This window comes from Columba livia, chromosome 3, assembly GCF_036013475.1.
Source record: "Columba livia isolate bColLiv1 breed racing homer chromosome 3, bColLiv1.pat.W.v2, whole genome shotgun sequence".
Taxonomy (NCBI): Eukaryota; Metazoa; Chordata; class Aves; order Columbiformes; family Columbidae; genus Columba; species Columba livia.
Genome location: NC_088604.1, coordinates 47,464,394 through 47,485,329, shown reverse-complemented (window position 1 = coordinate 47,485,329; position 20,936 = coordinate 47,464,394). Strand labels below are relative to the sequence as shown.

The 20,936-nt window shown below is 36.9% G+C and overlaps 1 protein-coding gene across 1 annotated transcript in view; it reads left to right on the top strand.

Moving 5' to 3' along the window:
- The window catches only part of SEC63 (SEC63 homolog, protein translocation regulator), a 60,568-nt gene extending 40,734 nt beyond the window's left edge, over positions 1-19,834 (top strand). The window contains exons 12-21 of the mRNA XM_065056642.1: positions 3,544-3,698; positions 5,423-5,570; positions 7,095-7,177; positions 8,846-8,905; positions 9,133-9,291; positions 10,017-10,175; positions 11,154-11,255; positions 16,772-16,870; positions 17,694-17,798; positions 18,309-19,834. Of these exons, the coding sequence (XP_064912714.1) occupies positions 3,544-3,698; positions 5,423-5,570; positions 7,095-7,177; positions 8,846-8,905; positions 9,133-9,291; positions 10,017-10,175; positions 11,154-11,255; positions 16,772-16,870; positions 17,694-17,798; positions 18,309-18,452 (1,214 nt within the window). The 3' untranslated portion in view covers positions 18,453-19,834. The remainder of the gene's footprint in view (positions 1-3,543; positions 3,699-5,422; positions 5,571-7,094; positions 7,178-8,845; positions 8,906-9,132; positions 9,292-10,016; positions 10,176-11,153; positions 11,256-16,771; positions 16,871-17,693; positions 17,799-18,308) is intronic.
- Positions 19,835-20,936: the final 1,102 nt, after the last annotated feature.

Sequence of the window (20,936 nt, the reverse complement as noted above, 5' to 3'; positions counted from 1 at the left end):
ATGTCTTTCAAATATCCTGAATTACTGTTATTATTGTTATTAGTTTAAGAATATCTGTAACCATTTATGCATACTTTGTAATCAAGTCTTTTGAGGTAGAGTACCCTGATGAAGCCATATAGCATTCAACTATTGATCCAGTATCAGCTGTTCTTGAAGACGAAAGAAAGAATGAGAAACACTAAGGACAGCACATCACAGGATGAGGTTTATGAAGTTGTGCTGTCTAAGCCCTTTGCAGGGACAAGCATCCCGCCTCCCCAGGCAGCAAGATGTGGTACCTCAGTCTGCTTTTGTATCCTGGAAACAATCTAGTGTGAAACGATGAGTGTAGGTTTGGCATAAAAATGAGTTAATCATGGTTACTTCTTAAGTTTTAACAGAGCTGTCATTCTTTGCAAACGAGTTTTGATTCGTTATTACCTGGATTCGTTTTTGCAAGGAACGGTTTTAATTTGCTTTCATAAAAATAAAATGGATAGTATTTTAGTTTTGGCTTTTAGTTACTGCTGAGCCCTTTATGGCTACCTTTAGATAAAATGTCTTGTACCATCTTGCCTGATTTCTGCATGGTCTCTGAGACTTCGTTTTTATGTACAGCTCCCTGAAAATACACTTTGCTCTGTAGCGTCCCTTGCTTGCATCCATTGTTTTGTGATGCTTACCTGATAGTTGATAATCAGTGGGTCTGAATTATTTTGATGTAGTCTTTGAGATCAACCTTAAGTATCATAAGTAGACAGCTGCCCTGCTGAGGGCACATGGAATGTGCTCCGCTGACTGTATGCAGACAGGTGAGGCTTCACTTCAGCTGTCCAAAGCGCATTTCTTAATTTAGGTTGGAAGCTGCAGTGTCGTGTAGAGGTTGTGGTTGGAGCCAGTTTTATACCACTCCTTCACAAGCAACTACAATTTGCATTTAAATTTGTGATTGACTACTTTAATGTCATTTTGGATGACTTTATGACCTTGGATGAAAGGTCATCTAGTCTTGTGCACTTTGACAAGCAGAAGATGTCAAAATATGTGCAGAGGTGGCATTCATTTTATGGCGGGGGCAGTTGGCTGTTAAAAGCTATACCGTCCTCAAATCCATTCTCGGGGAATATAAAGTCCTGTGTTATTTTTGAGAAACCAAAATAATTTCCAATTTTGTTAAAATATTTTTCTGCTGACATGTGAATGATGAGTCAGTGCTTTAAGAAAGAGAAGAATTTCTACTGTGACTAGTGCTTGGTGGTCTCAAAGCTCTGGCTGAATTTCCTGCAAAAGCCAGTTTGTCAGAGAATATTTAGGATTCTTTTATCAACTTGGTTTGCAGCATGGGGGCTTTTAAAATGTAAAATATCCTGTGGCTTTCTGTAGCAGCAGCCAAAACAAATCACAGGGGACATGGAAGATAGGTAAGATGGAGAATAAGTTTTGTGCTATTTAGTTGGGAGATTAGTCTTTCCATTACCTTCTTTTTTTTTTTTAAAGGTAGAAGTTACTTAACAGTGTGTCCAGCCAGGTAGTTCCATTCATGTGTTATTTTTCTCTTTGCATTGCATGTAGTCTTCACAGTGTTTATTAGTATACTAGGTTAAAAAAAAAATTCCTGCCATGTAATTTGATTTTTAGCTGATTATATTTATAGCTTGGTGTAACTAATGAAAAAATAGGCTATTTGAGGGGAGAGGTGGAGGTGGGCAGGTGAAGAGGTGACTTGAGTGATCTTTTGGGTGCATTTAATGTGCCATAGGAGCTACTTACAGATTTGCAGAAAGGTAGTGGTATAAAGGAAGGAGAAAACATACTGAAGACACTTTTTTTTTTCTTGGTCAGATTTACTTTTTCATACTTCCTCTGTAAAATGTTTTAAAATTAACTTAAACTTGCTTTTTATCAAAATCAATGGCCATTGGCACTTAAATTAAACATTCAGCAATTTTTGCTTTGGTACCATCTTGTTCAGGTGTAGTTTACAGCCCACCTGCCTTTTCACCCAGGCGTAAGTGAACCTGCATTTATTCACATCTCTGATTGCCTTGACAGGGTGGTAAGCTCCATCACACACCCCTAGCGGAGTGAGCATATTCCTTCTGACAATGTGTGTAACCCATCTATGGAAAGGTGCCTCTATGCCCCTGTTGTAGTGTCCCAAACTTACTGATAACCAGCCAAACACATCCTTAGCAAAGGCACATATTTGTATACATGCGTATATTTGTGTATATACACACACAGGTAGCTGTATTCCTACTTATCTATTGATATGCAAAATATACATATAACAGTCAAGGTAATTGAAGTTTGGTTTTTTTTGTTTGTTTGTTTTGTTGTTTTTGTTTTTTTTCCTGAGAAAAGATTTTAGAGTATAGGGAAAATACATATGCTGATTCTTAAATAAAATGGTTGGTGTCATAAATTACAGGTGTTTTTTTGAAATACATGTTTAAAATTGCCTTCAGTTCTCTCATATGCCACGTATGAGTTCAGAAAAAGATTTCAGTAGCTTAAGTTCCTCTTGGCTCACAGGAAAATAAGTTATATTCTCTTCAGTTTCATGGTAAAAAGTATATATAGAGCTACCTGAACACTGCTGATTCTGGACTCGCAGCAATGCTTGGGCTTCAGAGGAATTTTGAAATAAGTTTTCTAAACAGTGTTTTGAGAAGTTTTATTTATGAGTGGACAGTGTCTAACAGAGTTAAAAAGCGGTATGTGGAAACCCATCTGCTTTGCTTTTTCATTTCTTTGCAGACATGATGAAGAGTATTAAATGATTTAACCAGAACAGAGCAAAAGAAAAAAAAAAGAGTTTTTCCTTTTCTCTTTTAATAATTTTAATTATGTAGAGTTTATACCTCTTTGTACTTAAAAACATTAAAGGAATTAGAGAAGATTTCTAAAGGAAAACTCAGATATTTGCTCAGACACCCCTCCTAACCTTTAGGCTCAGTTATAAAAGTCATGCCTTTGATATTTTTACAGCTGTTCTTGTTGCCTTCTAACATAATATGATCTGCTTATCTTCAGTTATACCTGTTTACTTCCTCGCCTTCAATGGGCTGCTACCTTTATGTTAATCTGTCAAGAGGAAAATATTATAAAATGTTGTGTTGTTAAAGATTTGTCTACTGATAAACTATATTTAATTATATGCTTACAAAGTAGAGCTAAACATGTCTTACACACACATCATGTGTGTTACAGAAATTTAAAACAAGTTGGTTTTGATGCTGCCTTTATTTTAAACTCAAGTTGTGGCATTTTTGTCTGTAATAATTGCATAGATACGTTATGCTTTTGTTCCTGGAGACAATGTTAGATGGAAGTTTGGTGTTCAGCTGTGACAGCCTAAATAGAGGGAAGGAAGTATCTGTGGAGCTATGTGACTGCAATGAGAGCAAAAAGGCTGTCTGATTAATTGTGCTGGACATTTTAAGATGCCTCATTTGCTTGACTTAAAACAAGGTTTTCTCTGGTCTGTAACACAACTATAAACTGTAAAAGTTTAAGGGGAAAAAAAAAAATAATGTTGTCTTTTTCATTCTCCCCAAGAAAGGGAGTTCCGTGCTCCATCTTTGGGATCTTTGGAAAATTGCATGAAGCTTTCCCAGATGACCGTCCAGGGACTTCAGCAGTTCAAGTCTCCCCTTTTGCAGCTGCCTCACATTGAAGAGGACAACCTTAGGCGGGTCTCCAATCATAAAAAGGTATAAAACTATGAATGATACTTGGTAATGCCATACAAACGTTTTCTGTTACTGCTTTCACCTCTTTCCCTATAAGGAAGGAAGTTCATGAATGTTAATTCATAACTAAGAGAGTAAAAGTATATTTATCTTTTCAGGAATTCAGTACAATACTTCATAGATCTGTGGTACTTTAAAGTCCATCTTAGGAGGTGTGAATTAAGAACACCAATCTTATAAGTATAAAAGATCAGTCTACATTGACCCCACAAACAAAATAAACAGTTTCCTTCTTATTGTAGATTACTGTCTCCTATTTAATATAACATTTTTCCAGAATACAGCTGGAATATCCTACTGTGATTTTTTTTTTTTTTTCCCTTGTTTGGTTTTATATCATTCTTAATTTAGTTTGATAGGAAATTTATTTGGAAGGTAGCACAAGGAGTTCATAAAAGGAAAAAAAATCAATTACTTTGAAAAGCGTTTCAGGTTTTGTGATCCTGTTGCTGTGTAGTTGGGTAAGTGTTGGTATTTGTAGAATTTAAGGACAAAAAAACTAGTCTTTTCTGAATATCTGACTACGTCTTCACCCCTGTTGAACTGACTATATCTCTATATTCAAACCTGCTTGTTTGTTTGACTGTAGTATGTCTTCTAGTAATGCCTGGCTAGAAACAAGCAGTTATTTTCTAGTAGAAGCTGTTGACTTTTGTGACAGTCTTCTTACAATGGTTGATTCTTATCAATCTCAAAAATATTCCTTTTATCTCATGGAAGTTTTGTTTAGTTTTGACTGTAGCCTTAGGTAGTATTTAAATGTTTTTGTGTTAGTATGAAGGTAAAGAATTCTTGAGTACTGCGTTTTTAATCATCTTTGAAGGTGCTTGTTCATCAAACAGTCAAGTAGTGTTTTCCTTTGGATGAAGTAAAAGAACTGTTCTCCTGTAGGTATCATCAAACGCTTTTCTTAATCCAGCTCTAAACTACAGGGAGCATACAAAAAAGTACATAATTTTAGATGTATTTTTGGCATGTGCAGAGTAACAAAATAAGAAATCAAGAATTTGGCTACCTCATAATCCCACCTGTCCTTCCTCTGAAAGAAGGATGAGACCAGTTTATTTGGCTTGTTTGTACAGGATTCCCATACACTGAAGTCTTGAAAAATACAGTCCTCTAAATGGGAGGTATGACCAGTCTACCTCAGGGATGGCAGACTCATTTTCACGGGGGCCACATCAACCTCATGGTTGCTTTCAAAGGGCCAAATGTAATTTTAGGATCGTATAAATGTAATTACTCCTACTGTGGTTATTTTGCTCTGCAGCTCTTAAATATGAATGGTTTTAGATTTGTTTGTGATTCGGTATTAAAAAGAAGATAAAATGTAACTAGTTGTCCGTGCTAATATGAATATAAAATTTAGTGGCTCAGCTTTCTGAAAAAGCCATCTAAAGTAATAGTTTTGTAACAAATGTATGCAGTTTCTAAGAGGTGACATAACATGGAACACAGCAATATTCAAAGAAATGTTATTTAGCAGGTTTGAATGCAACCTCTTTGTTTTATTGTTTCTCAAGACATATGCTTGATGATTTCCTAAAGTATGGTTTTTATAAGAACAGATCAAATAGCGTGTATGTGTTACTAGTGTGAAGAGACAAGTGAAATATTATCAAGAGCTTATTTGTGGACTGTGTTCTCTGCTACAATGTGACTTCCTTGTTCTTTTTTAAATTCAGTATAAAATCAAAAGTATTCAAGATCTGGTGAGTTTGAAAGGCACTGATCGTCGCAATTTACTACATTTCCTAGAAGATAAGAAATATGATGAAGTTATGGCTGTCCTTGGCAGCTTTCCATATGTCACTATGGATATAAAACCACAGGGTGAGTGGGAGGTCCTTTTGTTCTGTAGATGTTGCTCTTCTGACATTTTGATAGTGTGTCAGTGGGCTTTTGGAGGACGCTGAAACACAGCTCACTGTTATTTTTGTGGCCTGGAAGTGACATACTTTCTTGAGTGGCAGACTCTTGTACATGAGATTTATAGTCTGAGGAGATAAAGTACATTGAAACATTTCACAGATTCCCAAGCCAGCAGTAGTTTCTCCTACAGGAGCTTATCTGATATTTCATCTGTTGATTTAATATTTCACAAGCAATGTGGAATTCTGGTTGAAATACCACTTTTATTAGCTATCTTAAACTGTTCTGCTGTGCTAGAATTTATGCTCAACTTACTCCAGCGCGGAGAGTCCTTTGTGAGATTTTTTTTGAGTTGGAGACCCTGATGCCTAAATATTCATCGGTTCATTTGTGATAATCCTCATATGGTTTTTATATCTGGCAGAATTTGTCTATGCTGTGCTTAACTACCTCTTGTGTGTAATGTTTCAATGACTGTGTAGTGCTCTCCCTCTCTGAAGATTAGGTATGTTACGAAGTAGTTCCCTGTTAGGCAGTGTCTCCATGGAAAGTGAATTGCTTCTGTGGTCTCTGTTAAACAACATTTAGAAATATCAAGTTTCTGTGTGTTTCTAAAAACAAATACAAAAATAGACTCTTGTAGCACAGGATTGTGCACAGTCCTGTTAATCTGCTTAAAATCTAGTCTTGAAGTACCTTCCTGTATTTTGGCAAGCAATCCTTTTCTGCCCATAGTCTTTGTCACACAACGGTACTCAGGCGTGATATGGAGGATTAAACAATGCATATGCTTTTAAATTTAGTTTAATATTACCACTATATAAAATATATATGTAGAACTAGTGAATAGTAAAACTGCTTTCTTGAGGAGGAGAATCCACACTGGGATGTAACTCTATTCTTCCTCAACCTGGCACATTCTCCAGTTCATAGACTGGAGATATAAACTCCTCAGTGGCTTTCCTGTGGGTTTTATGTTTGATGTTTTAGTTAAAATAATCATTGCTTTCTCTTATTTTTCCTTTGCCTTCTACTTAAATAAAAGAATTAAATGCATGATTGTTAATGTGGCATTGAAATTGAGTTGTTAATCATATGAAAGTCAGGAAAATCAAAATTACGATTCCCAGAACAAATATAACAGGGTCCCTTTGGTCATGTGTGGTATTTCATGTTTCTGAAGTTCTATGCTTTAATATATAATGCACAATATTATAGAGTTATGGTTCCCACAGCAGCTGTAACTTTGAATTTTCTAACTTTCATGCAATTAAAATTTCAAACTCAATGTTGCTGTTTTATGGCTTTCTGAACTACCAGCCCTAATCCTGATAGTAGACTTATTTAATAATATTTTGGGGGGGGTTTTTTGTTAAAAATTCTGGAGTTTGTATGCTTATAGTTTGGCATAACAGAAACAATGTTTAAAGGAAAAAAAGGTTTTAAAGGAGTTTAATAGGTGTGTTGATTTTCTTTTCACACTAGTTTTGGATGATGAAGACAGCAACAATATTACAGTAGGTTCTCTTGTCACTGTTCTGGTCACACTAACAAGACAGACCATGGCAGTAAGTATTAAGAATGCTTGTTCTTCCAGAGTTAACTGCAAGTGTATACTAATAAATGGGCATTTCTTCTTTGCAAGCTAACATAGTGTTTTGTAAATATAACTGTAAAATTAAGATTTGAAATTGAGAACTTGTGCTCTTAATCCTCCCTTATGTTTTTGTTTCTGAATGAGAAAGTTTTCCTGGAATCAAACCAAAGTTCAGTCTGACCTGTTGCAGTTGTCTAGGGAACAGTAAAATAATATGACAAGTGATACTGCCCTGAGGTTTGTAAATAACAGGAAAAGAGACATTCAGAAACTTAGTTTTTGAGCCAGAATAAAGTATTCACTCAAGTCCTTTGGACAGTGTTTGATTTCACTTCATGTGGGCTCATAATGTTACAAATCTCTTGGGTGTTTTAGACACTTACGAAAGAAACTCAGTCCCGCAGAATGCAAAAATATACATAATATAAAGGAAGTACTCCAGTGCCACATGAAGAAAGTGGGGTTAATGTGACATGATCAAAAATGTTACTACACCCTAGTAGTTAAACTTCTGATTTTAGCTTATTTTTTAGCTTAAAATGTAGTAATTAATGACTTAGAAAAATTTTAATGCAAATAAACTAAACAAACTTTTATCTAACAAAGCCTACAGTGTCATTTTTTGTATCTGCACTGTTCATGTGATTGTAAATAGAAAATAGTAAATAGAAAGTCTTGTTTTGCCTCTGAGGTAGGGCATACAAGCATGAGTAAAACAATTGAGGATCAGATGAGCCACTGCAGCCAGTTCAGCAGAAAGCAGCCTGTTTATGTAACTAAGTGTTAACACTATGGAATTTCAGAATGCATCATCTCAGTGATAACTGAGGATGTAGTAAGTAGAAAGTAAAAGCACAGTATCACCGTGCTGGACCTTAAAAATGAAGGAAACTGAAAATTGTGAGCGTATATAAGTGTACTTAGAAATTAATTAAAATGTCTGACAGCATACAGAAAACTCATTTAAGCTGTTTTGGATGTGAACCCCACTAGGCAGCCTGGCATTGAGGTACATGACCTGAAAACTAGAGCTATCCTTTTATATGATGCTTTTTTTTTGTGGTGGTATCTAACATTTGCCATCTTTGTATAAGACAGCTCCTTAGGACTGTTGTGGGTTTTTTTAATGGCAAATAGTATATTTGGAAGAAATGCATGAAAAAAATTCCATTTGCATAGAGATGTTCTGGTCTGCATAATACTAGCATTGTGTTTTGTCTTAACGTTTCACATTTTTGGTTTGATTTGTTGTCTTGTGTCCCTGAGTAGCAGTGCAGCTGTTGAAGTTTTTAATGCTTTGGCAAATGGAGCAGAATTTGCATTTTACTACTGCTTGCTTTTGTGATACAGGATTTCTGTGCTTTATAAAACAAGTAGATTCTTTGGAACAAGATGACATGTTGTTACTAAATTTCTTCATAATGCTAGTGATGGAAAAATCCTAGACCAAGTGTTAGAAGCTGTTTGATTTCGATCTGTTAATTCCCTTCTGTGTTTGTTACTGATTAAAGAGTTTGCCATAATGCGTAAAACCTTCAGGGCTGACTGAGGTGATTTAGTTTAAATTAAAAAATAAAATAGTAATTTGGACTTTTGGTACAGAAAGGCATTAATAGTTCTTACATCTTTCCCTAACCAGGAAGTGTTTGAAAAGGAACAGTCTATATGTGCAGCAGAAGAGCAACCAGCAGAAGATGGGGTAAGTGAAAATGAATGTTCCTTGTGCGAGCTAAAGAGGACTTTATTTCAGATCTTGAGTTGTCAATTGTGCACTTCTCAAGCATTTTTTTTTCCCAGAAATACCGACTGAAGTGTCTCTTGAGCTGTGCTTTCTAACTTTGGTTCTCAGCTTAAAATGCTTAAAGTACAGCAAATGCCTGAAGTTTAATGAGCAGAATAAATATTTTAAATTCTGCTTTCCTACAGCAAGGAGATGTCAACAAAGTTAAGAGCAAAGGATGGCAGCAAAAGAATAAAGGAACCAAGAAAGCTTCAAAATCAAAGAAAAAGAAGCCATTGAAAAAGAAACCTCTGCCACCTTCATTGCAACCACCGAAACAGCAGAAGCAAAAACAAGCTAATGGGGTAGCTCATAGAATTCATTTATATTTTAGTATTTTGTTCAGTTTATCATTCCTAATCTGATGGGGTTGTTGTAGCTATCTGTTACATTTCATTCTATGATTTTGTAAAGCATATTTCTTAAACCAGCTTTTTTTTCTTTACACTTAAAAATTACTTGTAAAATAATCAGGGAACCACCACATTGATGTTTGCAGTGGCCTACTGAAAGTTGTGCCCTACTACTTTAGAAGCCTGGCTTCACAGTCCCTTTTTATTAATTCTTGTTATGCTGCCTTCTGGCTGGTGAATTGGTTTGTATCTTTTACTTTTCCTTTAAAGGAAAAAAACTGAAATGAGGCTTTTTTTCTGGTAAATTAAGTAGCTTTAATACCTTCACGCTCCCACTGCATTGTGTTTTCTCTGCCTCCTGGGCTGTGTTGTAGGTACTTTCTCTCATTTTCTCATGACTTTTTGAAATGTGAACCCAGAATCAAATACTATTTTCTCCTTTTCGTGTTGTAGATGCCATATGGAGAAGTAAGATTGCTTCCCTACTCCTCTTAGCACATGAGGGGAAAAGATTAATCTTCCCTGTAGATATACTCTGTGAAACCAGAAGAGTGTAGGTCAAAATAGAAATAAGGTCTATGACCTTAAGACAGGTGCTGTGAATGCTATATACGACAATAATGCAGACAAACTAAGTTAGAGGTTTTCAATGTGTGTTTCTTTTTCTTTCCTGCTAGGAAGTAGTTGCCAAGGAAGAAGAGGAGGAGGTTTCTGATAAAGGAAGTGAATCTGAAGAAGAAGAAACAAACAGGGACTCTCAAAGTGAGAAAGATGATGGAAGTGACAGAGATTCTGACAGAGAGCAAGACGAGAAGCAAAACAAAGATGATGAAGCTGTAAGCCTTAGTTTTTCTTTAAGGGGAATATTGCCTCTGGGGTTGAAAGCAAATGCATTTTAATCCTCCAGCATCCCCTCAGGCCAGGCAACATTAGGATGAAGGAGCAATATCAGCTTTCCAAAGGTTTTCAGACCTCATTACAGCATAAGAGCTTTGTCATTGCAAGTCTGCATTGGAGAGAGCAGTGAAGGATCTTTGGAGAACAGACAGAAAAATGGTGTGAGAAAAATAGCATGACTTCAGGGGAAGACTGTGATATTTGTTTCGGCTTGATTAGTAGCTGCTGTAGATTTTGTGAGATAAAGTCTCTTCTTTGAACTTTGTTCTTTACCTGTAGTGGCTGTTGCATACTGCATACTATAAGCATGAAATAGTTGAATGAATTTGTACATGTTCTTAATAATAAACTCTAGTAACTGTTAATTGTTTAGTCACTCAAAACTGTGGATTAAGAGATTGTAATGGAGAATGAGGCATTTTGGTGGCAGATGGTTTCTGTGCCATGGGTCGTACAGCCAAAGACTTGACACTGAGAGCTGGAAGTCTTGGACAGGGTGAGAATAAGTTTCTGATGGGAAAAGAATCATCAAGCTTTTAATCAGGGCTCTTACAGCTCAAGTAGTGAGTGTTTGTAGGCAGTGCCGTCGAAGTGAGTTTTGAAGAATGTTTGCAAGCCCTGCAGATCTGTGGTTGGGGTTTTGTGTGTGTGTGATTTTTATGGTTTTGTTATTTGTTTGGGCTTTGTTTTGGAGGGGTATTTTAATATTTTACATGATTGGTTTTTAGTTTTACTGTGTTTTTTTTTTTTTTTCCTTTTAATCATACTGTGTAACATAAAAAAGGGAAATGCACAGAGAGGTTAATGTATAGCATAGCACAAAAACTTGACATATATATCATTTCCATTGGCTAAAACCTTTTTTTAATGTGAAAGATGGCTAGCGCACAATAACTCTTTAAACTTGTCTTTGACAGGAGTGGCAAGAGTTACAGCAAAGTATACAGAGAAAGGAACGAGCTCTTCTTGAAACGAAGTCAAAGATAACGCATCCTGTTTACAGTCTTTTTTTTCCTGAGGTCAGTAACAGAAAACATTATAGTTGTGAAACGTGAAAATTAATATCATACAAATTAATTGCTCTTATTGTAGCAAATACTGGGCTTTTTAAAAAGTGCTGATCTTCATTTGAAAAGCTTTAATTTATGAAATGCTCTGAAACTCCTTCAGATACTTCCCTAGAAAACTTCTAATATATTGCTCTTTCTATTCAGATGCCAGAGACTTGCAAACTTGTAAAGAATTTAAGGTTCTTTTCTGATGGCAATAACGCTGAATTTTGTTTCTGCTGATCTGCCACATACAGATAGATTCAGAATGAAACCTTTCAAATATATAGGGATCTAATTTATAGTCCTTTTTTTTGCTATGAAATATGAAAGCACAGCAGTGACTCTAATACAGAGTTAGGAGTAAACCATTACTTGCTCTTCAACTGACTGCAGGCACCTGTGAGAGGGGGAGGTCCTGAACCCCCCTGTATTAAGGGTAGTGGCAGGAGAGTCTGAGGGTTGTTTGGATCAGCAGGTTGTTTTGACTTGCTGCTTGACTTCCAGCCTCAACACAACAGTGTGGTGGCAGCACAGAACACAGCTGTAGAAGATGGAGAGGGTTGGCCAAGCTGTCTCTTCCTACCATAGTGTGGTCTGGAAGTGGCAGAAGCCAATTGTGGAACAATCTTATAGAGCTCAAAAATAGATCATCAGGTGTGGATGGGTATCAGAGAAAGGGATGTGTTTGAGAGTGGTCACTCAGTATAGTAGATAGGCTGATGTGTGTCTACAGCAGCTTTTGTTGAAAATATGTTCTGATATGTCAATTGTTACTCACACAAACAGCTAACTGCTGATAGATGTCTGAAAACCCATCACAGTGATGAAACCGTGGCAAAGGTGGAATTTTTCAAAGCGTGGGTTTTGTCTTCTGAGCCAATAAGTTAGGTCTTTGGGAGGCAACCAGATTGGAACCAGGAGGAAGGAGTATTTGGCCACACTTTTCTTCCCAGGCCAGTGGTTCAGAGGGTTTCCTTTGCTTCCCTGCTGTCTGACCTGAGAGCTGATCTGGGATCTCTCCCTCTCTTGTTGTTCTGTCTCCAGTAACAAGGCGGTGGGGTGCAAGGCTTATGCTTCCTCTTGTAGCTTAAAGGAGCCAGTTAAGATGGGGAAGAACAAAAAAAGATGAGAAGAAGGGAAGACACTGTATATTTGCTCCCCCTTTTCAGTCCCCAAAGCTCTTTGTGTCTAGACCCTGTATAGCTTTTTGCATGTGTAAAACATACTCCATTGTCCCCATGCTTGTAATCATACTGTTTCTGCTATTTTTACCTAGTTCAAAGTGTGGGAAGCAAGACCCATTGCTAAGGAGCCAGACTAGATATCCAAATAAACCAAAGAAATTGTTTTCCCAAAGGCCTTAGCTGAGAGTTATGTGGCCTCACCACATCTAGCTTTGTAATGGCTGAGCTTAATGCTGTGTTTTCCTGATGCCGTTAGGTACCCTCCATCTCAGTACAGCTTCCAGCAGTACAGCAGCATAGCAGGAAAAGGTGTACTGCCGTTCTGCTCTTCTGGCTGCCTTAGATCATGGCAAATGTGCAGCAGAGCCTTAATACCTCCTTACTGCGAAGGCAGCTGGCCTTGGTCATCAGTCTAAGCTCAAACACAGAGTATGTGCTGTGCCCAGTGCCACAGGGGCACTAAATGTTCATATTTCTTTTTTACTGCACTGAGGGTTCCTTCGGAGACTTTGCTTATACTTACGCTGTACAAAGCTGCTTAAGCTTCAGCTGTGTGTAATGAAGCTGCTGATGGATTTTATAGTAAAAGCTAAATACAGTATTATGCTAAAAAAATAGTCTAGTGCTGAACTGAATACTTGAAAGAAACATGTGTATTATCTCATGGTACTGCAGCTGTAAATTTTCCAGCTTCTCTTCACTGATTTCCTGAAAGCTGAATGTGGCTGTGCTTAGTGCTGGGGCTGCAGTTGGAACATGTTCAGATAGCTGATTTCCAGCATCTGAAGAACAAAATCCATCGTATTCTGTTTTTTTTTTTTTATCTGTGGTTTAGAGTATTACATGTATTATGATGATGGCTAGTTCAGAGATGCAGAGCTAAGGACAAAATTCTGTAGTTAGTGAATCTCTGTTTCTCCAGAATTCATGGGTATTTGAGTGTAACTGAGCATAATATACTCATTCTCAGAAGGTAGCCTTAACACTATTTCATATAAAGTTTTGGGCATTTGATTACTCTGCCAGGGATGCATCTTTAATCTATGCAGATTCCTAAATAATTATCTTCTGCTCCTGCATCCATGGATCCAGAAACTGCACAGATTGTAGTTTTGACATTTTTAGGTAGAAACTGGCCCTGTTGTTCCAGTTTCATGAACATACTGGTTCCCTGGCATGCCAAACCTTGCACCCATCTGTTAAAGGGCATTTTGCCCGCTTGCCTGTTAGCTTGCCAGATTCTCACAGGCATAAACTTTAAATTCCACCCAAAAAGAGAGGGGAGAATGGCACTCCTGCACAGTTGTCCTTTCTATAAAAAAGCTGTGGTACTTTGAGGTCAGGAGCTTTACTTCCAAAGAGTTTATAGAGTCCGTTGAGCATTAGATCGATAAATATAATTTGTTCTGTTATTTCTTTCCCCTTTTGGCTGTTATTTTTAGCAGTTTTTGTGAAAATGCAGTTGACATTTTTGATCTTTGTTTTTTTTAAAAAAAAAAAACTCCTTGCCATTGAGAGTGATGGAAACATACACAACGTATGGTAAGTCAACGCAGTGTTTTAGTAACACCAAAAATAATGTAGAGATACAAAGGCAGATCCTTTTTTCTATGGTCAGAGTCCTTATAGGCCCCAAATGGTGAGTAGCTATTGCTGTGATGGATCTGCCTTCTGTAGTTCTTGTTCATCTGTACTATTTATGCTGTTTATCCTTCTATTCCTAAAGGCCCTTGGGCTAGGAAATAAACACTTCAGCTGCATAAGATTCTTCTTTGCTACAGCTGTCAAGCACATTGACAATATATTTATTATTGAAACTTACAGATAAAGTAACTTATGCCTTATAATGACATGAGGAACTTCATAAAGAAAATTGCTTAGAATAGTTGGAAAAAGAACGTCTTACAATTCTACAAATTCTGGTATTAAATACTATCTGAAAAGTTTTTTGGCCTGTTCTTGGTGCCTGTTGTTCTAAATATGTCAAAGAATGCTGTCACTTTACTGTGATGCAGTTGCTTTTACTTTTATACACTGTAAAATAGGCATTAACATTGAGTTAATTTTACACTGGTCTGCTCTGGGAATAGCATTCATCAGGGTGTTTGGGTTGCTGGTGTGAGTGTCTTGCCATTGTAAATCTGTAGTTTGTTAAATGCTTCAGTTAGATGGTGGTGATTATTAAAAGCATAACAATTAGTCACTTCAAAAAAGAAAAGGAGTTAATTTAGCTTTTGTAATTTTTCAGCCTGCATTATTTAAATATCAGATCACCAAACATTGGCTTCTGAAGTGTTAAAAACAAACCCCAAAACAGCAACAACAAAACCAAAAACCAGAGCCACAAACAAAAAAAAAAGCCCAAGACACACACAGAGAGACTACTGAACTTTTGACTCTTTCAGTAGAGACAAATTATTCAAATTCTGCATATTAACAGTATTTGGAAGGGGCTCACTGGTGGTGTTGAAGTCCACTGTATCCTTTCATTCAGTCCTTCCAATGCTGTTAGATTAAAAATGAAGCAAAACAGAACAACCACATTCATGTGATACTGAAGCAATCAACTGATTGTTATTGGTGTGAGTATCTAAAATTTGCATTCTGGTTTGGAGCTTGACTTTAAACTGTTACAAGCTGCACAAGGTTCTCCTTCCCCTCTACTCTGCCTTGGTGAGACCACACCTGGAATATTGTGTCCAGTTCTGGGCCCCTCAGTTCCAGAAGGACAGGGAACTGCTGGAGAGAGTCCAGTGCAGGGCAACGAAGATGATTAAGGGAGTGGAGCATCTCCCTTATGAAGAAAGGCTGAGGGAGCTGGGGCTCTTTAGCTTGGAGAACAGGAGACTGAGGGGTGACCTTATTAATGTTTACAAGTATGTAAAGGGTGAGTGTCATGAGGATGGAGCCAGGCTCTTCTTGGTGACAACCAATGATAAGAAAAGGGGTAATGGGTTCAAACTGGAACACAAGAGGTTCCACTTAAATATGAGAAGAAACTTCTTCACAGTGAGGGTGACAGAGCACTGGAACAGGCTGCCCAGGGAGGTTGTGGAGTCTCCTTCTCTGGAGACATTCAAAACCCTCCTGGACACATTCCTGTGTAACCTCATCTAGGTGTTCCTGCTCCGGCAGGGGGATTGGACTAGATGATCTTTTGAGGTCCTTTCCAATCCCTAACATTCTGTGATTCCGTGATTCTTGTGTGCACTCTTTTGGGTTCCAGTCTATGTGATCAGTTACCAGACTATGAGGGTTGGGTAAAAATTGTTTTGGAATACAGTTCAGCAATCTGACATGTAGCTTGTCTAAAACATGTGGATTTTTCCCATTTTCTTACCTAAGGGTAATGACTGCAGTACTAAACCAACCTCTTTGCAACAGAAAGGTTTCAGGTTCTATTAAAACAAAGCTGGATTTTACCTGAAATGTGTGCCAGAGGGTTTACCAAGAAGTGGTTAAATGAAGAGCATTGATGTTGAAGAGCTGGAGTCTTTCCCGTTTGAGAGTGGTTCTGTCTATGCTGCTGAACTGCACCACAGTCTTAAAAATCCAACTCAAATTGAGGGATAAACTCTTATTTTTGTACAGTGTTGCTGTCTCTTCTGAAGAACAGCTTGCCTTTAATTTCATTTAGTTTAGGAACTCTGCTTCAGTGCCTGCAGTGGTGAAACCTTTGAGACCTGTAGCTCTTTAGAGAGCTCTGTGTGACAGGCAGCAGATGTTGGGTATCCTTTACAAAAATCGATATTGCCTGCGGTTCGGGCTTCCTTGAAGTGAAATCTCAGTATGTCTGGATTCTGACTTTCAGCAGATTCCTGCGTTTTGGAGGGGGAGAGAAGAAGTGGAGCAAAACAGTACATAAAAACAGCAAACATAACAGCATAGTGCTTTGTCTGTGTTTTGCCATGCCTTGCTTTATATGCTGACCTTTTTATCCAGGCTGGATTTCAGTTGAAGAACCCAAGGTGGTATAAATTAGATGAAGTTGCTTGTTAATCATCAGTGGACACAGTTCTTCAGAGCAGTTCCATGTCTTATGTGGTAGCTTAGGCCGAATATATGGAATGAAGCCTTTGGAGACCAACAGTTATTTGTGGTAACCTCTTTGCTTTCAGTGTGCATTATATACACTATATATTAACACGCATCCAAGAGCTTAAAACAAAACCAAACCTGCTTCCTTTCTCTCCGTATTAAAGGGACCAGTGAAACGTAATTACCTGTTTATAAAGTGCATGGGCATAATTTTTTTATGACTTCAATAATCCCTTTTTTGTATTTTTTCTTTTATGAAAGGAAAAACAAGAATGGTGGTGGCTATATATTGCAGATCGGAAGGAGCAGATGCTAATATGTATGCCGTATCACGTTTGTACACTAAAAGATAAAGAAGAGGTAAAGTACTTGAAGAATTTTCTTTTGTGGTATTACAACACTGTACTAAAGTGTCTTCTGGTATGCAAATACATTTAGATCTCTTTTTCATACTTATCTCTTAAGACAGAAAACAAATTTTGCTGTCCTGATAGAAGTAGAGGGGAACCTTTTAACTGTGAAAATGGATAATGGAGAAAGAAAATATAATTTAAGAAGACTTTCAAGTTTCTTTGCAGAATGTTTTTTTCCCCGATATCAAGAGCTGATGAAAACCAGTATTCGTACACAATGAAAATTCTTAAAGTTATTCAAATGTGTGAGAAATACTAAGTGTTCTTTTTCTGTAAAGCAGAGGTTGTGACAAATTAATTAGTCTTGGCTCATGTGCTCTTCTCTGAGACTGTAACCTTTGGCTGTGTTCTTTGCTCTTCTGAAAAATCTAGATTTGATGTATTTTTTTTCTTGCAAACTGAATTTTCATGTTCAATTTCAAGTAATAGAGTTAAGCTAATATTTTCAGCATACTAAAGATTTTAACCTGTTTGGGTTTTTGAGATTTAGGGAAGCATACAACAGGGTGAGATTGTGTACTTTAAAGGGGTGCTTTGGTCTAATTCAGAAAAAAGTGTGACTCGATTATTTATCTTTCATGGAATGTATTGTGCTTGGGTATTCTGTCTCTTTTCTGTGGTTATTTTATTATGTCGATTTTCAGATAAGTGTCACTTGTAAATATAAAAAAGATTATTCTGTAGTAGTTTTTATTGCTTATTATAGAGTACTTGTTCTAATGTGTCACTTGAAAGCAGTAAGAACTTACGGCATGAGTTCTGTTTTGTAGGTAGAGCTGAAGTTCCCAGCACCAGGCAAGCCTGGAAACTATCAGTACACGGTTTATTTAAGATCGGATTCATATATGGGATTGGACCAGATTAAACCATTGAAGGTGATGTTTCTGTTAAGTATTTGTATTATATTGAAAGCTACTTCATATGACTATTAACACCCTAGGAGTCCTGTCATCTTTAAGAATTCAAGCTGTTCTGTTTTGAAAACAGTGGCACGGAGAGACTTGTAAGCGATTTCTGCATGATGTCAGTAGTGACAATTTTATGATGGATTAAATGGGACTAAAGTTTGCGGTGCTTTCCAGTGCCTGCATATTTTAATAGACGTCTTCTCATATTCATTCAATTTTTGTAGTGTGTCTGGCTCTGCATTTATACCTTGAAGTCTGCAATGCTATTTCCCTGCCTTTAGTCCTAGTTACAACCAGTTAATGACAAAAATCTGGCATGCTGTTTCTTGAAGCAGGTGTTTTTGTGTTGTTTTTTTTTTTTCTAATTATTTTTGTTTGTTTTGGTTTTGTTTGTTTTTCACAAATTGGTGTGTATTGTCTGTAACACTTCCCCCCCACATCACCCCCTTTTCTTTCTTTTTGTTTATGCAATTACAGCTGGAAGTTCATGAAGCAAAACCAGTGCCAGAAAATCATCCACAATGGGATACAGCAATAGAAGGTGATGAGGACCAGGAAGACAGCGAGGGCTTTGAAGACAGTTTTGAGGAGGAAGAGGAGGAGGAGGATGATGATGATTAAACAATACTGTTGATTGACTACAATATCTGCACACACTGCAAACTCATGGTCTGACTGTGGAACTGTACAATAACCAAGAAACACAGTACAGAAGCTTTGAGAAGGCTGAGTTTAATTTTTCTTTACCAATTAAGAGTGCATTATTATAACTTCTCAGTGGAGGTGAAACAAATCTGTTGCCATTGATACACCTTGGAATATGCTTATGGCTCATTATAGCCTTCAAGTGCAGGATGGTGCATTTGTTTCAATTGAAAATAAAAGCTTTTTTATTATAAATGTCTGAAAGTGTGGGCTATGTATTGTCAGGGTCCAGTTTAGGGTCCAATTTACATAAAAGGTACTATTAGCTAGGAACAAACTTTAAATCAATTTTTCTGCATTAGGAATTTATTTTAGAAAACATTTTGGTATATTTGACATTGCAAATCTCTGTTGATTGAAACAACATCTGCTCAACTTTAAAACTTGATTGGTTCTGTGGTATTCATTAAATATTTTGCTGTGATAATGCTCACATCATTGATAACATTAAAAATCTGTTCAACTTCACAAAATCATTATAAATTGGCATCACACCCATTGCCACATTTCATGTATTCTGGAGGGCTGCTTTTTTTAGGACTGTTGCCTTTTTATGCCCAAGATTATAATGGAAATCATAAACTTTCTTGATTCTGCCATAGGGTACTTACTAATGGCTTAAAACATTTTTAAGCCTTTATTTAATCAGGTCAGCAGAAGATCTGAGTCTTTTGATAAACAAAATGTCTGAAGGCAGTTTTGGGACCATGTGTAACATAAGTTTGTGTAATACCTTTATGAAAGGTACATCCTGAAAGCTGAAGTATATTCTTAACTCTGAATCTACCTGACGCTGTCAGAAACATTTTAAAGGTTAAATATGACATGCAAAGAGGGCATGTTTTGTATAAATTTTGAATTCCCATCAATAAACTGGACAATTTGATGGCTATTTGTATTAGTGTGCATCTCTGAGTTGTTTTTTACCTCAGTCTCCTGTAGGGCTCTAAAGAAGACAGTGATTTAAAAGGACAAGTCTAATTAGATAATAAATTCAGGGAGGAGAAGATCAGGGCTGTTAGTGTATTGTGTTACTTGACAAAAGTGATGGATGGATTTTTTCTTTTTCTTCCTCTAAATAAAGCAAGTGAAAGTGATTAAAAGTTGAATTTCTATATTTCAGACAAATCATCAGGCAGGAAAATTTGCATCCTATGAAAATTGCCCGAAGCCAGAATAGTTGCACACTAATTTGTGACCTTGTTTATTAGAAAGGGTTGCCACTTTAAATGCAAATTTATGTTGTTATATTCTTTGTAATTGCAATAGTTGCAAATAAAATGTGAAAGTGTTCTAAATGAGATCACTGTTATTTTTCAAAGTGCTTCTGAAGTGCATACAATCCAGGGAAAACTCTTGTGAAGCATAAGCAGTGTCAGTGTCAAACTCAAGAATGGAGATGAGGTTTAGATTAGATGGCTTGTACACTTGACACCTTTTAACTCCAGTTTCTATTTGCAAAATACAGCAGAGAAATATCAAAACGCACTAGTTGCATTCCATAGGTGTTGAAGCCAAATACTGCACAGATGAGAGAAGTACTTGAGGAAGAGTCACTGGACTCCTTTTCATGAGGTAGGCAAAATGAAGGCTAAACTTGAATTCTTCTGCCACAATTCATAGTGAACTGCTGCAGTTGTTGAAGTTGGGAAGTGATCATCGTTAGGAGATATGATTGTTAATAAGAGCATGGGGAAGGGAGAGTGCTCTGACTCCTGATCCCTGAATTTTACTATTAAAACCCAAGGTGTATACTTGAAAGATGTAAGTGCATAGAAGTGATTAAAAAAAAAAAATCATGTCCTTGGTGTGAACATTGAGTTATTTTCTTAAAGATTGTAGCTGACAGATTTACATTGAAACACTGCAAACCAATGATCATTTTGGTGAGCTAACAATGGCTAAATTTAATAGTTCATCAAATGTGGGTCTCCCGTGTAGTCAGGGCAACTTAATAGAAGATGCAAGGAAAAGAATAGCACTGGTATTGGCAACAGTCATAATGTGAAGAGAGCATGTTGAAGCTTTCTCTCCTCAAAATGTCAGCTATGTAGTTGTGCACCATCTTGCAACACCTTCCAAGACAGATGCAAAAATGGGGCTCAGGATGTATTTAAGAGTTTCATGCAATTAAAACCACCAACTGCAAATGCTCAACTCTTACTAAGAGTGTTACTATATTACTGAACTGTTAGTTGGTCTGTCATGTGATGTGACCGTTAATAACCGGTTTTTGAAGAACAATTTGGTTTGTCATTCAAAGATTCAATAGCTGTCTCAATTAAGAGTTACTGGGATGGGTAAAAATATACAGGAAGAGCCAACTTTTTGTGTTTGCTGTTGTGGGTGTCTTGCTTTTTGATGGGATTTAGGAATTAATTCAACTGATTTTTATATCTC